Genomic DNA, 23,170 nt, shown 5'->3' with positions numbered 1-23,170 from the left:
CTAATAACTGTGAAGTGCCTAAACTCTAAATACGGTATTATGTATAATTTGTAATAATAATGAGACATTTATCAAAAATAATGAAATTTTACTCATTAGATTGTTACCAGTAGAACATGAATTACATTGTAGATACGATAACGGGAGAAATAAAATCAAATATTAACCCTACATGTGGCCTGATTGTGGTAGGCAGGTTGCTTACACCTACCACATATCCTCAATTTCCTCGGAATGTTGCCTGAGCTCTCGATCCGTACTGTTCATGGCCTACCAGGTCTTCGACGAATCAACGGTGGAAGTGTTTTTGACCCTTCATCAAATGTTTGTGGCTCATCATAATTTGCCACGAGCATTATATGTTCCTGGTAAGTATTCACATAAGAACATATCGCCTAAGAGCATATCGAAAAGCTTTTGCACCCCCAGAAAATAACTGTCCTGGTTCTGTAAATATCTTATCCCAACCATCTGATTTCAGTTTGATTTCCTTATTTTGATTTGATGATTCTGCCTGGAACTCCATCTGTGATAACAAAGTGAGATAGATTAATTCAGATAAATTATATATACAAGTATATTATTTACAGTAAATTATATGAATATTTGAATAAATTACATGTACTTTTCAAAGATGTTCTAATAATGAAACGAGAACTGTTTTGATATTAAATCATACATGATGTTCCATAAATTACGTATTGTTTATACAAAATAATATAATGTTAATGTCATTCGTGAAAAAGTATATATAATTTGCAGAACCAGGACATATATCATGTTCTCAATTTGATAAACATCGTAGGGGAGAAGTTTATACTCCCTCCGTCTCAAATTAAGAGACCCAGACCTAAAATCCTTCAAAATTTTCACGTATTTTTTCTTCCACTTATACCCTCATTTAATGTTTAGATTCGTGTGATTCTTTTTTTAGACTAAATCTAAAATGAATTTCTTTACCGAAAATAGGTGGAGGAAAATTAGATTTCAACTTAATGGTCAAATTATTTTGGGTAACAACATAAATTGTTCCTAATATTAGATGGTATTTTTCTTTTAAATTGGATGGTATTTTTTCTTCCAAGTTAGATTGTTACCAATAATCAAGCAAATACAAATAGACTTCTATAGAATTCCTACATTACCACAAATATTTTCACAAAAAAAATTGTTGAAACTTGAAATTTTTTTGGAGGTAAATTTAGATCCAACTTAAATAAAAATTTTTGGAGGTAAAATTTGGTTGAAACTTAAATTTTGTTTTTGAGAGTAAAATTAGATTTAATCAATAAAAAAGTATGCCGCCAAAACTTGATTTAGACAAAGAATACAAAAAATTGAGCTCTATATATGTCATGACTTTCATCTTCATACACAGTGTACCCTTTAGCTAGAGTAAATTTTTGTTTACCCAACTAGAAATTCAAGTCCATACTTTCTAAATCTCTTAGTTCTCGATGTCCGATCTCCACTTGAATCCCTCTAACTTTGGTTCTAAGAAAAAAGTTTCAAATCAAGAACGTCAAAATATTCTAGATTACCTCTGGATAAGAAGTGATAATGGCAAACTACGGAAAGGTACAATTAGTGAAACGACAACTTTATTTTCTCACGATAGAAAAACCATACATCGAATTTGAAATCGTGCTCAAGAATGCATCGCTAAAGGAGAAGTTGTTGACGTATCTCACCGATTTTCTAGGCGTGTTGGTCGAAAAAGAATTCAAATAGATCCTGCTAAAATTAAAGAGCTTCGTCCACAAAGGCGCACAAATATTCGTTCCATGTCAAATGATTTGCATGTTTCGAAAGATACACTTCATAGACGAATAAAAGAAGGTATGCTTGTACCACACTCAAATGCTATAAAACCGTCTTTGACAAATGAAAACAAGGAAAAGGCTTCTTCGGTTTTGTTTGTCGATGCTTGATCCAAATAGTCTTACTACCAATCCAGTTTTTCGCAATATGTACAACTATATCCATATTGATGAGAAATGGTTTTACATGACCAAAGAAACTCAAAAATACTACCTCCTCCCCGGAGAAGAAGAACCGCATCGTACTTGTCAAAGTAAACGGTTTATTAGTAAGGTTATGTTTATTGCAGCTGTCGGTAGACCAAAAACTGATTTCGAAGGTAATGAACTATTTTCAGGAAAAATTGGAATTTTTCCATTGGTATGTAAAGTGCCGGCAAAGAAAAACAATACAAATCGTGTTGCCGGTACTTTAAAGACGAAACCAATAACATCTGTAAATAAAGATGTTATTCGATCTTTCTTGATTGAAAAAATTTTGCCGACAATAAAAGAAAAATGACCGCTTGATAGTCTCTCGGATACCATTTATATTCAACAAGATAATGCAAAACCTCACATTAACTCAAATGATGTTGAGTTTCGCCAAGCCGTCTCAAACATTGGACTTGATATTCAATTGGGTTGCCAGCCACCAAATAGTCCGGATTTGAACGTTTTAGATCTTGGATTTTTTTCGAGCTATTCAGTCATTACAACATCAAGAAGGACCTAAGAACATTGATGAGTTGATTTATGCAGTGGAGAAGTCATTCAACAACTTACCGTCAAAGATCCTCAATCGTAATTTTCTAACTATGCAACAATGTATGATCGAGATAATGAAAGTGCACGGGGGCAATAACTATAAGATCCCACACATGAGTAAAGGACAATTAGAAAACAATGGAAATCTTCCTTCTCAACTTGAATGTGACCGTGTTTTACTAGATAATGTCTTAGAATTTCTGCAGAATCAAGTTTGGAACAATGGTCTGACAAAGTTCTTTGATGAGTCATGAAGATGCCTCATTTGAATCTCTTAATTTGGGCTAGTTAGTCTATTTTGAGCAGTTACTCTCATGAATTACTTGTTTCTCTTTTCCAGGTATCTTTTACGGAGTTCGGTGCGAAAAATTGCTAAAATTGGAAGAAAGACACAATTGAGGGGCATTTTGGTCATTTGTTGGTTATGCTAATCCTGGTCGACTTTAATACTCAGATGAAAGTAGAGTTCAAAACGAATCCAACGGCGAAAACGGGAGTCCAATCAGAGTTCGGAAAGGAGAATTATGATTAGTCAAAATTTAAGTAAAAATTAATTGACCGAAGGTCAATATAGAGCTCTCATCAACACGTGGCGGGTTCCAGCAAAGGAGATGGACGGTAAGATTTGTGTGTGGTACAGCTTCGGGCTCCATGGGATGGCTCTCGGGGCTTACCTGGAAGCATGATACGGTACTCGGGCGCATCCAGGCTTCCATACTCCCTTGTATATCCGACGAATGTCGCGATTCCCATGAAGATCAGACGGTTCTCTTTGTATTTCTCAGTAGTCCGCGTAACACTATAGCGTCCCTATTAAATGGATAAAGACAACAGTTGTGATAGACGCCATGTACTGGTCAATCTTTGCCTAAATGAGAATGGTAACAAATCTTTTCCTTTCTCTCATCTCTTTTAACCGTATATAGAAAGAGAGAAATGGAGAAAGTTTTCTTAAGAAAGAAAACTAATCGAGAGATTGTGAAAGAGGAGAATGTAGTGAGAGAAAGAGATTTTCATAGAGAAGGAAAGAAAACAGAGAGGAAGAGCTCGGCCATAAAAGGAAAGAAAGGGATTGATAGAAGATAATGGAGATAGAGAGAGAAACGGGTATTCTCGGCTAAATAGAGAAACAAGGTATCACTGAAGATATTTTTTCTTTGTTTAAACACAGGAGGAAAGAGGAGAACAGCTGGGTTCTATAAAACAGAGGAGGTATCTCGGATTTGTGGGGGGGGGGGGGGGGAAGAGTATTTTTTTTGTTTTCTTTTTCTTCTTCTGTCGTCCTTCTCTTTGTGAGAGAGAGAGGAATAGATTGAGAGAGTTAAAGAGAGAGAGAACTATTGTTTTCTGTAGAGAGAGAAAGATCGAAATCAATTTATAAAATCAAGTTTAAATCATCTTTTTCTTCTTCTTCCTTTCTTGTTTCTGTTAGATAGAGAAAGAGAGAGCTATATTATTGTTTAGAGAGATAAAGATAAAGTTTAGAGTGAGAAAGAAATAGAAAACAGAGAAGGAAAGAGAAAAACCAGAGAAAATAATTTTCCCTAAGGTTCTGTTTGGCTGCGCAGAAGGAAAAAAAAGCGAAAAAAGGTGTTTTCTTCTCCGAATCTTTTTCTTTCTTTAATGTTATTAATTTTTATCTCTCCCACCATGAATATGATCTCTTTAGTTATGAGTAACTAATTTATCTAATCTAGGGTTTCGATGAAATTATGATTTTATATAAATTTTCACTTAATATCTTAGTATTTTGATAAGCAACTCATGCATTGATTTTCCATAAATTCTCATGATTTCTTCTTCATTTATGTTTCCGAGTTGATTAGTCATATTTAGATAATCTCTTTAATGGCCAATACTCCTTAGTTAATAGGTGAATGTTGAAAACGTGTGTAAATCTTTCATTGTCTATGCTTCATAAGTCTTGATTCGTCATATTTAGGTTAAGTCCTTTAATGAAGAATACTTGATAGTTGATAGGCAATAGTTAGAGTCGTAGAAAATCAATCATAGTGAGTCATACACGATATAAGATTTAGGTCGATATTTATGCCTAGTTATAATGGATTCAAACCCTAGACTTCCATCTCACTGATTTACTCTCATCGTTATTAATTGCCCTCGTTATTTTAGTATTTTAAGTATTCTATCACAAAGAAAAAAAAACCAATTTCAAGGAAAACCTTATTAGTCATAGGATTTAGAATAGATTAACTTAGTCTCTGAGGAACGAACCGGACTTACCGGAATTATCACTTGACGCCCGTATACTTGCGGGTGGTGACCTATTTAGGAAACTTTCTAGGCCCATCATTCTTACTTCCACGTATTTGTTAGTCAATTTTAAACAATTGATGTCATTGTCTTTTAATTTGATTTGTTTGTTTCTTTTTAATTGGTGCATGTATTAATCGAATAAAATTAAAGAACAAAATATTCGTAGTAAAAAAAAATTAAGTAAGTATTCTTAGTTAAGTAATTTTGATTTAGTTACCTTTTTGGTTGTTGACCAATATATATTTGAGCACAAACGTGTAATATAGAGATAAAGGGTAATGTTGGAAATTTAATGAATTTTATATGATAAAAAGGGAAATGAGTCTCTTATTTTGGGACAAACCAAAAGGGAAACTGGGTCTCTTAATTTGAGACGGATGGAGTATAATTTACGTTACATTATGGTAATTTATTCTAAAGTATATATAATGTTAATTCTGTTATGAGTAACCGTACGAAAAAAATCTCGTTTCATCAATCTGTACGAAAAAAAAAAACCAGATTTCAAGAAAATTTGAATATCATACTTTGCATAAACTACAAATCTATTGATAACTGATATGACGATTGATTGCAAACAATAAGTAAACTCAATTTGTAAGATTTAGAAATGAAGTATTAATCTCATCAAGATCGTGATCATTAATAAAATCTTTAGAGAGAGATAGACAATAATAACTTTCTCGATTTGAAACAGAATCATCAAGTAAGAAAATTGTTTACCTGATTAACAATTAAGATGATGATCTTGAATAGCTCTAATGATCATAAAACAAGTTAGTGGAAGATTTTCAATCGAAACATAACTAGAAAACATAAAAATAGGTTTGTGTTTTACCTGATTAAGAAACTCAGGTTTCTTTTTTAATGGAGGATAGTTTCAGAAGATTAAGATGTAGAGATGGAAAGATAAGACAAGAAGGTTTCAGTTACAAATTTGAGGAAGATCACGATTTCTTTCTTCCTTTAGAGCCGGTAATTAGAGAGAGAAACAGGGAGATAAAAAGGGAAACGAATTTTAGTTGATTTGAGCTTAGATGTGATCTTATATATATGGAAGGTTAGTTTAGGTATTATAAATTGTTTGGTATTCTAGGAATTTATGTTTTCTCTTTAGATGGACCCAAATGGACTAGATATCTATTTGTATTAATATTTTGGTTTTTATAACTTTACAGGATTAGAGAGGATTAAAAGTGTTATTAGGGGTTGTTTTTTGGGTCATAGGGACAACTCTCCCTCAATTGTGAAGGAAATTCCGGCAGAGGGACACCTCCGCCGTAAAACAAGATCTCCTTTGATACTCTCTCCGAAAAACAGTTTTAAAGATAGAGAGGAGCCTCCAAAGAGGAGGATCCCCCCGGCGTGCTTCTAATCAACGGTTCAGAATGTAACCCCAGCTGCTCCCTCTCTTCTTCACGCGAAAATAAGATATTGGAGGGTTTTTAATCGATTTCAGTCGGGATTTAAGCTCCTGAATCTGCTAGGGTTTTTGTACTAAATGTGTTGAGGTATGTATCTTCATCTTTAACAGACCCTAGTTTTTGTTTTTCCATCTTCCCTTCCTTTTTATAAGTTATCCTGCTTGGGTGAGGATAAACCCTAGAGCTATGAAGAAGATCCTACTACCAGATGGTATAAAAGATGATATCATTTTCAACATCCTCTTGTGGGTACCTTTAAAATCTCTAATCCGATTTAGGTGTGTAAGCAATTCCTGGTCCAATCTAATAACAAACCCTAATTTTCTTAGAATGCAGTACTCTTTCCAACACAACAACTTAAATCTTTTCCTTACTTGTGGGTTTGGTACACATCTTTACTCAATTGCTTATAATCCATCATCATCATCACTACCATCTTCATATGACAAGCCAATTGAATTCGCATCCCAATCCCTTGGTAATACTAATGGGTTTGATATTATTGGTTATTGTAATGGTTTAATTTGCATAGAAACTTGTTCCCATGGACTTATCCTTTTGAATCCGTCGACAACTGAGTTCAAGGAAATTCAGTCACCACCTACATTTCAAGGTGAAGAACAATTTAATCATGAATATCGTTTTAGTTATGATCCTCTCATTGATAGCTACTTGGTGGTAAGAATTGTTTGGTTTTCTTCACTCTATGGTTCTAAAGTGCAAGTCTATACCTTGGGATCAAATTCATGGCGAACCATTCATCTCGATGTTTTATCTGATCTTATTTTAGAGCGGAACAAATTCCGTGGGGTGTTTGTTTATGGAAGTTTGTATTGGATTACTAAAGACTTAGACTTCGTATATTCTTTTAACGTTACTGATGAGAAATTCAATAAGCTACCATTACCTGATAACCTGGAGAACTGGGAGAATGCAGTAAGGTTTTCAATAATATTCGGTGTATTTGGAGAATGCCCTTGCCTACTTACTAAGATAGAAAACAATACTATTCATTTATGGTTGATGAAGAAATATGGAGTAGTCGAGTCTTGGATTAAACTGTCACTTAATTATATGCCGATGGATATTCCATGCGGAATTATGGTTGAAATTTGTAGGGGTTCGCATATCCTCATCACTGTTAATCTAAATGGTGGAGAAAACAGTTTAGTTGTATACGACTCTGAGCAAGAAACACTTCGATTGGTGAAGGTTCCCCATACCCCTAAAATGTATATTAGGGGGACTTATGGGAGAAGTACATTTTCTCTTCAATCTGGCACTTACATGCCGACAATAGAACTAATGTCAACAGAGGCATCCGACAGAGGAAGTACTGTCCGACAGAAAAGAAAAAGGAAATATTGAGTAAGGGCTCATGTTGGTTTTGTAGCTGAATGGTTAACTGGCCCTTTTTTATGGTGGGCTTTGATGCTTATTTTTTTCTTGTTCCATTGGCTCTAATTCTATTTTGAAATTGTAGTGAATGTAGTTGTCACAAGTCAATGTTGGTAGGCTTGAATTAGACAATAAAATCAAGGCTCTTTAGAGGGCGCTACTATTCAGATTATGGTCTTGGATGGCTTTATTTGTTTTAGGGTTTGATGTTGGACTTAGAAACTTAGAGGGTGTTTGATTTTTGCAATTATTAAGTGATTTTCCCTTAATAAGTGCGGAAGGACAATTTTAGTCCGTTTGTTTTTCACTTAATATGAATATTAGTTGCTTTAGAGCATCTCCAATGCAACACTCAATCTTAGAAACTCTGAGTGTCACCTAGGATTTTTAGAGTTTTTTCTTAAAACTCATCTCCAATGCAACACTCTATTTGGATCTCTAAGGTGACGTGTCGAGGGTGGAATAGAGATATCTCAAGAGGACGCTCTATTTGATTTTCAACTAATAGAAATCGAGTCTTCTATATTTTCTAAAATAACTAATTATTTATTGACAAAAATAACTACGCCACATAAGTAAATAAGATAAGTTTAGAGTTTTGCATTGGAGACAAAAAAAATTGAGGATCTCTACTAGGACCACCTAGGAGTAAGAATCTCAATTGGAACTAGACATAGGATGAATAGAGATTTTTATGAGTTTTGCATTGGAGATGCTCTTAGAGAAGATTTCCTAGTTTTTAGCAGTTTTCCAGTTTTAGTTATTTTCTTAGCTTTTGATAGTTTCTCGATTTTGGTTGTTTTCCTAGTTTTTAGTAGTTTCTAGATTCTGAATATTTTAGAGTTTTAGTAATTTTAGACTTCTATTATTTTAGGATTTGAAGCCTATAAATAGATCTTTTATTTTCATTGTTAAGGGAGTTTAGTTTTTGAATAAAGTTTTGTTTGATTTAATCTATCATAGAGGAGCGCTCTCTATACTTTTTAATCTCTTGCTTACTACGCGTTGCATCATTGGGTGAGGATAAGCCCTAGAGCTATGAAGAAGAAGATCCTCCTACCAGATGGTATAAAAGATGATATCATCTTCAACATCCTCTTGTGGGTACCTTTAAAATCTCTAATCAGATTTAGGTGTGTAAGCAATTCCTGGTCCAATCTAATAACAAACCCTAATTTTCTTAGAATGCAATACTCTTTCCAACACAACAACTTAAATTTTATCCTTAGTGGTGGTAAACACCTTTACTCAATTGCTTATAATCCGTCTTCATTACCATCTTCATATGATAACCCTATTAAATTTTCTTCCCAATCCCTTGGTAATAATGGGTTTGATATTATAGGTTCTTGTAACGGATTGATTTGCATAAAAACTAATTCCATGAATTTGTCATTGTGAATCCATCTACAAGTGAATTCAAGGAAATTCCTTCACCAACAAAATTTCAAGGCGAAGAAATATTTAATCAACATTATGGTTTTAGTTATGATCCTGTCATTGATGACTACTTATTGGTAAGAGAAGTAAGGTTTCCTCCACTCTATGATTCTAAAGTACAAGCCTATACATTGGGATCAAATTCATGGCGAACCATAAAATTTGATACTCTAAATGAATTCGTTTGGGTGTTTGTTTATGGAAGTTTTTATTGGATTACTGAAGACTTCGTGTACTCTTTCAACGTTTCTGACGAGAAATTTAATAAACTACCATTACCTACCACTGACTGGAGTGATTGCGACTTGGATGTAATTGGAGAATGCCCTTGCCTAAGTAGTGAGATTAGAAACAATACGGTTAATTTATTGTTGATAAAGAAGTATGGAGTGGTCGAGTCTTGGATTGAACTGTCCCTTAGTTATATGCCACGAGTAGGCATTCATTGCCTAAGTCCAATTCGAATTGAAATTCTTAGGGGTACATATACCTTACTCATTCTTCCAAATGGTAATTTAAACAGTTTAGTTTATGACTCTGAGCAAGAAAGAGTTCAGTTAATGAAGGTTCCTACTACTTACAAATCATTTCCTTTTGGGACTTACACGAGAAGCACAGTTTCTCTTAATTCTGGTACTTACATGTCGACGGAGGTGATTGATGATGAAGTATTGTTTGAGGACTAGAAAACAAGAAAGTTGTCTGTCGAAGGTGAAAATGCAGAGGTTGACTCTTTTCAACATCTCTTTAGTTACGTATTATTTATCGAAAACTAATATGTTAAATACATTAGCCAATACTTAGAGCTTGACAATGTTTTCGTATATCTGCAATAACCTGATGCTTATTTTGTTTCTTGTTTGCATAGCTCTATTCCATTCTGAAACAATTATTATTTCTTTAGTTTACACGTAGCTTATTTTTTTTATTAAGATGCTACTAGATTACTCTGTCAAAAACAACAAATCTAGTCTTTTGCTTTCGAATGAACATGTTGACCACTAAGACTTTAAGCACTCCTACTTCTTCTCCATTCATAAACAGAAAGTCGATATATTTAACACATTATTGGCTGAAATCATTGGTTCTTTTAATGGCTTCCTTTTGCATAAAACATGGTCTTTTGAAATCATCTTCTACTGAATACAAGGCTATTCCATCTCTACCACTATCTAAAGATGATGAATATCCTCAATTGTATGGGGTTGGTTATGATAATGAGATTTTTTTTTCTGCTGAAAGATAATGTGGTTGATGAGTACAAATTTGTGAGTTATTTTTCACTCAATGCCTCTAAAGTTTAAGGGAGAGAGAGAAAAAAAATTCCAGTTTCCAAACTTGAACGGGCGTGGTAATGAATTAATGGGGAAGTGACGTTTGCATGGAGTGTTCATTTCAAATCTGACCGGACGTCAGATTTTGGCAAACAACTAGACAAATTTCGCGGGCATTTGTCCATGGCATTTCCGTAATATCTCTAGGAATCAGGTTGTTTCGTTTTCCTTTTAGAGGCCTGACAACTTTGGACCTAGTCTTTATTTTCATTCTGACTTGGGCCAAGTCCGTATTCTTTCCCTGATTTTGGGCCGTTTGACATTCTCACTCTCATAAATCACATTCAAGACCAACACTTCAATAACTATTACATTATTATCATCTTGTCTACCAACTCAAAAGATCGAATTTTCTTTTACAGGAAACTCCTTTGAGGAAGAAGGTATGTATTACGCCCCTTGAAGGTCAAGAATCATGCGAAGTATATAAAATTATATTGTACTGGTCTGGTCATCTTACAAGTCGAAAACATGTTAGTAGATCTTTCACCAACATCCATTTGCTTCTTTAGGTAATCTGGTGCAAGTAGAGAAAGATAATCAATTAGTTAATCTCCACCAAATAAATAGTTAGAAAAGCATCAAAATTAGCTTACTTATCACCAGAGTAATTCATTCTTCTAAATTTTGGTATTCTAAATTGGCTCGAGATCTGAATTGACTCAAACAAGATTTCAGAATGTCTGACTCGTCTGAGATGATTTGGGTAGATTTTCACCTTTCAGTTCCATTTGAGTCGAGACGATTCAGATTTATATTAGTCAGATGAGTTCGATCTAGGCAACGGATCCAGACAATGGATGCAGACAATTAGAAAAAAAACAAACAGCTGAAATTATCAAGTTACGTTGATCTATGTGTCTACTATATGATGCGTCTAATTAGAGCTTGAAGCATTAAACGTAAACGTATAGTTGTTGAGGTTGCTACTACTTACATTTACTGCTGAATTTTGGTGCAAGCTTGGAGACCAGACTGAACTTTCATCGAGAAAAAGTTTTCCAGTCTACACAGAAAAACATTTTAGTGAAAGGGATCTGAGAAACAGAACTAAAGTACAAGCACAAAGTGTGCTCACCTGGTTGAACATTTATAATAGATTGTCTCTGGGGAGTTGTACGTTCGTGCATTTGAAAACATTCTCTTCACATCCGCGACAAACATCTCAAACGTAAGATAATATTGCTCAGATTCGAGTCTCTTCGACATTGTCTTTAAATCTGGAACAGATAACAAATCTAATTAAACATAACAAACCACCAGAACAAATGTCAAGCACGGTTTTTAGAAGATTTGTTCTGGAATGGGGATTACTTGTGAAACAAATTTTAGAAGTTATTAGTAAGCTATTTTCGTAAATCTATATTCACTAACAGCAAAGTCCAGGGATTCAACAAGACTACGAGAGCATTAGAAAAAATTTCGTGTAATCGAGTTCGAGTAAACAGTATACTGCAGCACGTCGATGTTATCTTTCAGTTAATTCAGGCAAGTGGTCGCAAGAAAACTAAAACAAACTCATTTAAATCAATCAATTTTTATTTCACATATACTTCCAACCTGGACTCTCGAGATCAGGTATTATGATTGATTAATATGATGTAATAGAAATGCAGAAAGATAGAATTAATTGACATGAACCTAAATATGATGTCTCACCCATGGGATCTTTGATAACGTCATAATAATCAGGAACCTCACGTGCATCAACTGGTTCTTTGAATGGCCAAGAATCGGGATGGTCGTACATCATCTGTTTAACATTCAAAGCAATCATTTTGATCTTCAATTCAGAATATAAGTCCAACTAAAATGGGTCCAGAATAGCTACAAAATCCTAAGTAGAAGTTTTTAGCTAACCAACGAGTCAAAATATGAAAACGGTAACAGAAATCAAAACTTGTAGCAGAAAACAAACAGTTCTGGATCTGACTCTGATTGGGTGAGACCGCAAATAAGATTATAGATCTAATTACGAGTCAAAAGACACTGCAATTAGGGGGAAATAAATAGAATAACCACAAAACTGAATCTAAGATACTTGCCTTTACAAGTGTGCGCATGAAGTTGTTTAAGGACTGGCGGTAGGTAGAATTGTCTGTAGAAGCAATTAGTGTTCGAAACCGTGAATGGCCCCACTGGTCAGGGGTCCATCCAGCTTCCTCTGTTAAGCAAATCATTAAAGTTTCTGGTTAGAATTTGGTGTGCATAACTGCATATTCTACCTCATAGTAGAAACTTGAGTTTCAGATTTTTGATTATTGGAATCTCGACTTGATTTGATTTTAAATTAATACATAACTAAAATATTTTTGGGAATCTCAGTCAAAAGATAGCTTGTGCACTCAACCTAGAATGACAATGGTAAAACCAGCGAACTATAAAAAGAAATAACATGAAAACTCTGACACTTGGTTAGGAGATTATGACCTGTTGAAAAATGTACTGGTAAGGCCCCTAAAAAAGAACTTAATATGAAATAGATGAAGTTACTTACTCAAGCCAGGAATGTCTTCAATTTTAATGATTCTTTTAGGGATACCAGCTTCTTTCTGAAAATGTGGAAAGTTAAAAAAAAGTGTAAGTTAGTCATCTAGAGATGGATATAAATATATGCATATTAACAAGTGAATAAGTATTATGCCTGGAGGGAAAATGGCTAAAAGCTTTAGGCATCGAATGCCTAATAAAACCATAGTCTCTGATCCAAGTAATTTAGAAATCATACAGATTATAGATTTACAGGAGGAGAGAGTAAACAACCCAAAAAAAAATGAAAGAGAAAACTATCTTTCTAAGAAGAGCGACAACCTTTTGAAAGTCGATTCCAGTGTAGACAATGTGACAGTTAGAGAGATCTCGTATCTTCTCATCAATTGCCTGTCATTCAATTCAGTTACAACATTTTTTGGGTTATTTCAACCACCTAAAACGGAAAAGTAAAAAAATACAACCGATGGTTCAATATATGAAGAACTCAAAAAATCACAATAATCATAAGGAAAAGGCTTCCGAAGTGACAATTACATCTTACTTTATAATACAATGTACAATAACTTTTTTATTCATTACTATGTGACAATTGTTCAGAAGAATTTATCAATCCTAAGGATAACATATAGAAAATTACGTGCATAATCTAATCTAACGTGAATAAACTAGAGTCTGACCCTAGTTTAAAGAGATTTTTGACAATTTAGTAAAATTTTAAAACCGTAGGCCGTATTGAGGGGGGACTCATGGTTCCAAGAACTTCCTTAATCAGGAGGTTAGTGTAGAGAAACTTTCAACGGAAATGCATTGATCTCGGAACAGGTGTTTAGTGATGCGAATTTGATTACTCATATTGGCTTGCTCAAGAGGGCCATATGGCGACCTAGCCCACAGCTTACATCTCCAAAATCCACCTTAAGACCCAACTAGCTTGAGCCGAATGATAGTTTTCTACTACATAGAAGGTTCTAAACAGCATCGCGTTCAATTTAACCTAGTCTAAATTCAATCATAAAATACACAATCATTACCTGTCTCTGTCGCCGAATCATCGTTGAGAGATCAGTATATGGAAGCTTCGGATCAATTTTGCACTCCATAAGAATTCCTCCATCATAGTCTTTAATGTAACTGAAGGATAAACACTTATTACGGGAAAATAACAAAGTACAAGATAATATACAAATTCATGACCCAGTAACAAAAAACAAGGTCGGCCCCAGGATACCAATAACGATCTTCAAAGAGAACTTGACTAGGACAGACATTGATAAAGCTTAATTATCTACAAAGACAGCGAGTCATACCCTTGCCATCTTTCTTTGTCAAAGTTAATTTCTTTCGTGAAACCCTATAAATGCACAAACACAAACAGAGAAAAAGAGAAGGTGTCAATACAGCATTCAAAGGGAAAAATGATGCATCATTATTTCCAAAAGAGGGGATGCCCTATGGTTCGATAGAACACATAAAAAAAATTCAGCAGATGTCGACGATACAGAAACTAACAACTAAGACCTTCTCCAATGAACTTCTAAACAAGATGCAGTTCCGGTATTTCAAGCTGGCACATAACATAAGATATACAAATAGATGGGGAAGTGCAGATGTGGCCGTAGAGAAGTGCTGAAGAATATCACACGTAGCTACAAAGTGAAGTAACCCACAGAATGAAAAAGAAAGTAGTATGGATAGCACTTACCTGCTTAATAAAATATCCAACGGCATTATTGTCTGCATAAGTTAGAAAATGAGTGAGCCCATCTACATCACGAGCGTGCTTTTTCAAGTGATTCATCAGTCTCGTACCATAACCTTTCACTTGTTCATCTGCCGTAATTGCACAAAATGCTATCTCCCCAAACTTTTGACTGCAAGAAATTAAAGATCATGGGTGGGTAGGATGGAAGCAAAAAGGCCTAGATGCATCTGTGAAACACCGTTTCAGGCAAGACAAAAAGAATTGTTCAACAGAGAGCAATCAAATGTATGAGTGGTTTTAGAGATGGAAGTCATTTTTTACCAAGTGAGAGCATGTAGCATAATCATTCAGCGCAAGGGAAAAAAATGAAACTGTATGACCCAAATCTAGAAACAAACAACAATCTTAAGAGTTAAGAGCAATTTCAGCTGCAACTTGGCAACTCCCTCTTTCCTCAAGTTTGTCGCTAACTCCATCTACTTAAAACTAAGTAACATTCAAGTATCAACTATTGATCTTCAACTGTATATGTGTTTGATGTGAAGCATTTCAAGGATAACGTTTACAACAATAGTTTAAAGACAGGGAAAATGCCCAATCTTAAGGATTTCACTTAGGATGCATAGCACCAATGGAGCACATACACTGCCAAGGCCAGCGGAACGCAGAGTAAAACTTACACCTAGAAATATCCTACACTAAGACGACTTGGATTCTGTTACCTTTTCCAAAATATAGAAGGAAGGTAAAGAAATCAATCCACATACCTTCTAGGCTACGACAACCTTATAACAAAATTAATTAACAGGTTGATCAAGGTAGTCAGTAAGAGAGAAGTTTGGGAGGAGGGTTCCATAACAAAGGAGGTCAACTAGGTTTCAAGGAAATTACTTGTGTTAAGGTCGCTAGTCATCTGAATTTCACCTACCAGTTATTCAGAAAATATCCTGTGAGCTAAAGTACTTAATCATACATAGATCCTATAACCAATAAAATATCATGTGCCACCTTTTACTTCGTTTGCATGTATTTGCTGCATATAATGGGATACCTTTAAACAAGATTAGAAAAGTTTCATGTGGTGAAACTACTAACAAACCAAAAATGAGAGCAGCAGTGGCTAGTGTAAAAAGGGATAATGGGAATTTCAGTTAAAAGCACTCAATACCAGGTTAATCCCTTCCAAACCAAAAGAGAGTACATAAAAAAGAAACGAATAGCAAAGTAGTTAATATATGTAAGCCCCGACTTACCTGATATATGGCCGATATGTTATGCCACCAACAACATGATCGTGCCTTATAACCATAACAGATTTGTGGCTTCTGCAAAAGATGAACTCTATGATGTGGTGTTAGACAAAGCAAGAAAAAGACAGCAACATATCACTACAGAATAAACACCAATGTTGAATCTCCAAAGATAAATTAGGAAAAAAAACATTTACAACTCCAAATGATTATGAGCACTTGAGATTCCCCAAATGAGAGATTAAGTGAAAAAAATAGGTCTCAATGGCAAGAAACAGCAGATTTACTACAAAACCAATATCACATACTCCACTATCGAATAGCACATTATAAGACTACGATTGCAATAACTGTCACAAACCCCATGTGTTCCACATTCTTCAATTACAACATGCAACTAAGCTTCAGGTGTTGATGCTCATGAAATACCAAATTACAGACTTCATATTTTTTCTAAATACATATAATGAACTTTTTTACAGAGTAGAGAATAAGTGTTCGTCAATTAAAACAGGAACTTGAACATCTCAAGCTTATTAGCCAGCTAAAGAGATAATTGTTTGTGCATAATGGTATCTCTCACTTTCTGCTGCTGGAAGAGACATAATGATGTTTCTATCAAGGCCGTACCAGCAAATGCTTTAAAATCAGCATCACCGCACAGGACAAAATAAAATAGCAGCAGATCATACAGAATAAGGCCTATCAGAAGCCGAATAACATGCAGATTCTGGTGGTAATAAGGTTTACTTTCTTTATTCCCTTCATGTTGTAACTTCAGGTTTCAAAAGTACACTATATCTTGCACGACAAGAGAAGAGCCAAGAACACCAAAAAAGAAAAAAAAACAACAGAAGATTATGAGAGCATGACATAATCTTCTTAATGAGATCTAGAAGCACACCTGTCCATAACAAGACGAACAATGTATTCCTTGGGCATATTAGGCAGTTGCCTGGCAAAGATATTTTTCAATCCTATCAACCTTCGGTAAGCAACAAATAACAAAGTCAGTTGCATTTACATAGTCCATTCTAAACCTAATACTGACAGGCTGTTTTACTTCACAGAAACTGTGTTGGAGAGAAGTATGGATACCAAATCATATGCTGATCAACTCCATCATTTGCGAAGCACACAAACTTGAGTCTTCCAGCTTCTTCCTATTAACTTTGAAGAGTAACTATTGTTTAGTTAGGTTAAGATTTAACTAGAATACGACAATTTAGTAAACCTTCCCAAAATATTTTAAAAGAAAAATGATACAGAAAAGGAAAGTGAACTTATGATGCTTCAGAAATGAACCCTAAAACAAACCAACCACAGCATATACAAGAAATCAATGATCTCATACATTAACTTTTATAGTGGAAATGAAGAAGTCAAAGCACATTAACTGTCACTACTTATCCTGCAAGTCCGAGATGAAGATAATTAAATTTCATTATAAAAATCCCAAATGCTATCCCAACTTCATTCCACAATTTTCCGTTGATGTGGTGAGTTTTACTACAACCTGTTGTTTTTCCTATCTATACGACGAAGCGTTAACTACTCACAATTAGTTCTGCTGTTGAAATCGAAATTGGTCAGCATTCGGTCTAAAAGGTAGTAGTCGAGGACTACAAGAACTGCTCAGCCGTATTAAGTACTATAAAAGATGAAAGGAAGTAAAGTTAAATAACGCCTACTCGGGAATTACTTCAGACATCTACTCGACTAAGATCAACACTGGTCAAGGGTTAAATCCGTTCGACAACCTAAGGAGCAAAGTGCAACTAGTCGAGTTGGTTAAGTTGGGATAAGCGACTCAGGGACCAGCCAACAGTACTTGGGGACTTCAACAATGATAATCAGCACAAAAATGTGGGCTCAAATTCGAGGTGGAAGGTCAGATTCCGAAATAAACTAAAGAAATTGAAACGTCAAAAACTGTAAATTAACTAAAAAATAATCGAAGATTGAAAATTGACCTCTCTTTTCAAGCTTTCTTCTCTTGCTGTATAAGCTCCACTTGTTTGTAAATTCTCTGTAAAAATCCCTTTAACAATATCCTCTTTCATTACACCTCCCGAAATTGGATTAACTGGTGGTGGAACTGTACTAATGGTATGCCCACCACCACCACGTTCTTCTTTCCGATTAGGGTTATCAGAAGAAAATTCAATTTTCATTGAAGAATTCTCAGTCTTCATCTTTTTGTTCCTTGGATTTGAACTACTCTTCAATCTAGCAGTTGTAAAAGCAGTCATTGAATCATCGTTATCTTCTTCATCATCTTCATCAACCACTTCTTCAGAATCGTCTTCTGATTCTGAATCAACACCACGAGCGCTGATACTTTCAAGGTCATCGTTAGATGTAAATGCACCGTCTTTGGTGGTGTCCGAGTACGAGAAAGGGAAATTGTGTGGATGTTCATCTGATGCTAACTTGCGCTTTCGCACAGATGAGGAAACTGATGCTGAAGCTGCTGAGTGTGATGGAGATTGAGATTGAGATGTTCGAGAACGAACTGGTGCTGTTGAATGAATTGAATGACCATCCATTGTCGAGGGTTTCGATAAGTGAAATCTTTTAGGAGAATTGTTAGGGTTTTTAGTACAGGTTAAATCATAATTTAGGTTTTTTTTTTTTTAGAGAAATCAGGGTTTTGGATAGGAAAAAATTGGGGGCTTTTCGACAGTGATGATGACGTGGATACTTTTAAAATTGAGAGAAACCAGGGTGTTGGATAGAAAAAAAAAAAGGGGAAATTACACACTCTAAACTTTTTCTTTTTTCTCTAAATCTCTAATACTTAATATATATATATCTATTATACAAAACACATCCTTGTGACTAGGACATAATTAATGTAAATGAATGTGACTTGGCAATATGATACATGGACATGACACTAGGACATAATAAATATACATTGATGATTCATCCTACCCTCTAATCTAACGTGGATCCAACCCTTTAATGTAACGCCCCACATGCTACTACTGCCCGTCTCTTTCTGTGAAACTGAAACGCCAAAACCTCTCATCTCTCTGGAAATTCGTTCAACCCTTCCTGTGGGATGGTGTTCCTGACTGTTCTTCCGTGAATATTTTGCTTCATTATACATTCCCTCTTTTATGTCTGAAGAGGGTGCTATTATACAAAACACATCCTTGTGACTAGGACATAATTAAAGTAAATGAATGTGACTTGGCAATATGATACATGGACATGACACTAGGACATAATAAATATACATTGATGATTCATCCTACCCTCTAATCTAACGTGGATCCAACCCTTTAATGTAACGCCCCACATGCTACTACTGCCCGTCTCTTTCTGTGAAACTGAAACGCCAAAACCTCTCATCTCTCTGTAAATTCGTTCAACCCTTCCCCGTGGGATGGTGTTCCTGACTGTTCTTCCGTGAATATTTTGCTTCATTATACATTCCCTCTTTTATGTCTGAAGAGGGTGCTATTATACAAAACACATCCTTGTGACTAGGACATAATTAAAGTAAATGAATGTGACTTGGCAATATGATACATGGACATGACACTAGGACATAACAAATATACATTGATGATTCATCCTACCCTCTAATCTAACGTGGATCCAACCCTTTAATGTAACGCCCCACATGCTACTACTGCCCGTCTCTTTCTGTGAAACTGAAACGCCAAAACCTCTCATCTCTCTGTAAATTCGTTCAACCCTTCCTGTGGGATGGTGTTCCTGACTGTTCTTCCGTGAATATTTTGCTTCATTATACATTCCCTCTTTTATGTCTGAAGAGGGTGAAGATTTCAGTAAATTCCTCATTTACTCTTCTTCACCTAATAGTCTCCTATGAAACATCTTTTCACTCCATAGATGTTGCACGGGTGAGAGAAAAATATGTCGAAATCTTCATGACGAATCAACAAAGAAGATAGCGGTAAAAACCTCATCACAGAAGATATAAATTTTTGTTTTCTGATTTTCCATTTTAATATTATTTTTCTATTTGCATTTCGCCCATTTAATTGGATCTGAGCTTCACTAGATATTTTTAGATATTATATCTTGTAAATTAGAAATTGTGGTCAAGATGTTTGATAAAATGCCTCAATCAGAATGTTGGAAAGAAGAAGATGTTTGAAGGGAATAGAATTAATGGTACCGTAGTTGTTTACTTAACTAGCAACTTGCTTATTTTGTTTTGTGGTTCATCCAATACTTTTTCCTACTTCCAAAAATTTATATTTTTTTATACGAACTTTTAATTGAAGAGATTTTAGTAAATATCAGATGTGATTCTTGGGAGTAATGATGACCCATGGAAACGTGCTAGCTACAATTTCTGCGGTCATGACTATTATTCCTGGCCTCGGAAGCAAAGACGTGTACTTGGCATACCTACCATTAGCTCATATTCTTGAACTAGCTGCTGAGGTACAATTGATTGTGTAATCACCCGAGCTTGCGAAGTGAAAGAACTTGATGCTCATTTTTTAGTATCTTAGTTAAGACTATTATCGCTTGCAACTAATTTGGACATTGTAGTGTAGAATGTAATGGTTGCTGTTGGTAGTTCAATTGGATATGGATCACCTTTGACTCTTACTGATACATCAAACAAGATAAAAAGGGGAACAAAGGGGGATGCTTCTATGCTAGGACCAACCTTGATGACTGCAGTGCCTGCCATTCTTGATCGTGTTCGAGATGGTGTGAGGAAAAAGGTCTGTTTAGCAATGCTTATTTGTTTCTTCTCTCTCAGCCAGCTTGGTTTGTCGAAATGACACAGAAAAGTTTAAGATTAGTAAAATGACTACTGATTTCTTATGACATTTCAGGTAGATACGAAAGGTGGTCTTTCCAAGAAACTTTTTGACATTGCGTATAGTCGTAGACTGTTAGCTATGAACGGAAGTTGGTTTGGGGCGTGGGGACTCGAGAGGATTCTGTGGAACATTCTTGTTTTCAAAAAGGTTCGAGCAATTCTGGGTGGAAACATTCGCTTCCTGCTTTCTGGAGGGGCTCCTCTATCTGGTGATACATAGTCATCAACATATGTCTTGGGTTAGTTTTATTAGTTGTATTCTGTATTGCCGTTTACCTTTACAAACTAGAGTGAAGGTTGTCAGGGGTGAAGCACAAGGTTGGGCAGAGGAATCTAAAACTAAGTAGTTGCTTTGGTCTCGGTCCCTACTCAGTGTCCGAGCCCCAAGCGAGCTGAGTTACTCTCGAGTAAATTGGAGCTCCCAATATAGAATATATTTATGAACTTATACGTATATATATATATATATATATATATATATATATATATATATATATATATATATATATATATATATATTTTGTATATCACATACATCTAATATGTTTTTGTGTTGAAAAATAGTTGAGAAGATCTGGAGAAGAATGGAACAACTGAACAGGGAACCTTATAAATGACTAACTTGTTTCTACTTTCTTGTTATCATAGCTGCATAGGTCTAAACAGGAAACTGGCAGGTTTGGTAAGAGGGGCATACTGGGTGCCCACGTCATATAGATAATGGTTATATTACATGTAGTTTTATAGATTGTGGCACCTTCGGCCTTCATACCGGTCTAATACTTTGAGTTTAAATTGTGATGTGAATCTAACTTTGTTCATGTTTCCTTCTTGGTTTGCAGACGGAAGTTTCAACTGTCATATGTGGGCAAAAATAACTTAAAAAACTTGCAGAAATAAGTGGACAGCTTGACACAGTAAAACGTGTAATATACATTGATGAGTATGGGATCCCATCAGAATTCTCGTTGCAAAGCACTAGCTGGACAATTACTTCATTTACTGAAGTGGAGAAAATTGGCCGAGAAAACCCTGTTGATGCCGATTTGCCCGTGTCAGCTGATATTGCAGTTATTATGTATACCAGTGGGAGTACTGAACTTCCAAAGGTTGGTGTACAGCTTTATGTTATGGATCCTCTGTTAGATGTTCCACAATTTTTCTTATATTTGATAGTAAATTTGGCTAATGTTTTTGGTGAATTATGTGTATTCGTTTAAAATTTATGTGGTGGAAATTGAAGGTTGTACCCGGCATAGTTTCGTCTTCCTTTGACAATCTTTTTTGTTTTTGTTCCAGAGTTACCTTCCCTGTAGTAACAACTCGATACAATTATAATACAACCACTTCATATAATCTTCATATTAGTTCAGATTTCAGGAGAGATACCATATTATTGTTCAAAATTGCTTGTGATAAATCTATTGGGTTCCTACTGTTTGCTCATTTATCAAATTTCTGTTTTAGTCGATAATATCAAATGGTATTCCTCTTCTATTGTCATATTAGTAATCCATTCAAACCCTAATCATTTTCAAGTTCTCGTATTGGTTATTAGTCTTGCATTGGATAACATCATAAAGAAGAACTTTCCAAAGGAATATGCTGAAAGGAAATCGGAGCACGAAAGTTGGAAACACTCAAACAACCATTTCTTGCCGCTTCTTATCATGGACGTTGTATACCCGTACAAAAAGATGTTAATCGATACAGATGAGCCCCATCACAAACTTATGGTAAGCTGTCCTTTTTTCATTATCTCTGTTTCCTTGTGCACGACCGTATAGTAGTTTGATTCCGTTATTGTCATTAACCAGGTGAGGAGAATCAGGGGAGAGTATATAAATCATCTTAATTGTTACTAAGTGCAGTATATAAATCATCTCAATCGTCCCCAATCTCTTCCCACTACCAGAACAAAACATTATTTCTTAAGATGACACAATGACTGAGATTTTAGCAAAACTAAAACCATTTGATCCGAAGATCAACCATCTCTTTCAGGTACAATTTCTCTATAAGTTACACTGACTAATATGTTTTTTCATTTGAATTTTATGATCTGGTGAGATTTAACTTATCCATCTTGATATTGTAGGAATTTTTTAGGTTTTTTTTTTGTCGTGATAGTTTTTTTATTCATCAATTAACTTCATAGCTCATATTTAATGTATCATTTTAGTTTATTATTATTTTTATTCATTGTCTAATTTGAAGTTCTTCACCTCTTTGACAGCAGGTACAAAGCTTTCTTATACAACTCCCATTCAAGTTTTCACATTGCTAAATGACTTGTGTTTCTTTTGGTAGCACACAACTTCAACCTTAATTCTTAGTTCCCAAAATGAATCACTTAATGTCTTGTTCTCTATTATTTTCTATCAAAATAGGTTTTCAAAGACATTGACTAACATATTTGTTATATCCAAACATATTTTTCTAGCTGTCCACTCTCCTTACGAAGAT

At 35.0% G+C, this 23,170-nt stretch overlaps 3 protein-coding genes and 1 pseudogene across 4 annotated transcripts; 3 read left to right on the top strand and 1 right to left on the bottom strand.

The window, feature by feature from the left end:
* The first annotated feature begins 2,007 nt into the window (after positions 1-2,007).
* Positions 2,008-2,821, top strand: LOC147570199 (uncharacterized; annotated as a pseudogene).
* A 3,245-nt stretch (positions 2,822-6,066) lies between these two features.
* Positions 6,067-7,833, top strand: LOC147570198 (F-box/kelch-repeat protein At3g23880-like). The gene has a single exon (XM_086656743.1). It carries the CDS (start codon positions 6,455-6,457, stop codon positions 7,634-7,636), a length of 1,182 nt encoding a protein of 393 aa, XP_086512869.1. The 5' UTR covers positions 6,067-6,454; the 3' UTR covers positions 7,637-7,833.
* Positions 7,834-10,737: 2,904 nt separating this feature from the next.
* LOC147570197 (histone acetyltransferase GCN5-like) lies at positions 10,738-18,668 on the bottom strand. 2 transcript variants are annotated; one of them, XM_086656742.1, is made up of 14 exons: positions 17,859-18,668; positions 16,984-17,048; positions 16,790-16,870; positions 15,889-15,960; positions 14,636-14,804; positions 14,241-14,284; positions 13,965-14,064; positions 13,252-13,320; positions 12,938-12,992; positions 12,486-12,604; positions 12,100-12,193; positions 11,519-11,660; positions 11,349-11,446; positions 10,738-10,957 (listed from the first exon to the last, which is right to left on the bottom strand). In XM_086656742.1, exons 1-13 carry the CDS (start codon positions 18,432-18,434, stop codon positions 11,380-11,382), a joined length of 1,653 nt encoding a protein of 550 aa, XP_086512868.1. In that variant the 5' UTR covers positions 18,435-18,668; the 3' UTR covers positions 10,738-10,957; positions 11,349-11,379. The 2 variants fall into 2 exon arrangements, with proteins under 2 accessions (XP_086512868.1, XP_086512867.1); XM_086656741.1 differs by having other exon boundaries at positions 11,378-11,446.
* Positions 18,669-19,595: 927 nt separating this feature from the next.
* Positions 19,596-22,060, top strand: LOC147570196 (long chain acyl-CoA synthetase 9, chloroplastic-like). The gene is made up of 5 exons (XM_086656740.1): positions 19,596-19,816; positions 20,170-20,313; positions 20,430-20,603; positions 20,718-20,943; positions 21,547-22,060. The coding sequence occupies exons 2-4, from the start codon at positions 20,188-20,190 to the stop codon at positions 20,922-20,924; spliced, it is 507 nt and encodes a 168-aa protein (XP_086512866.1). The 5' UTR covers positions 19,596-19,816; positions 20,170-20,187; the 3' UTR covers positions 20,925-20,943; positions 21,547-22,060.
* The last annotated feature ends 1,110 nt before the right edge of the window (positions 22,061-23,170 follow it).

This window comes from Eschscholzia californica, unplaced genomic scaffold (genome assembly GCF_041429995.1).
Source record: "Eschscholzia californica isolate CP2 unplaced genomic scaffold, dmEscCali1.0.p SCAF_1, whole genome shotgun sequence".
Lineage (NCBI taxonomy): Eukaryota > Viridiplantae > Streptophyta > Magnoliopsida > Ranunculales > Papaveraceae > Eschscholzia > Eschscholzia californica.
This window is presented reverse-complemented; position numbering and strand designations above follow the sequence as displayed.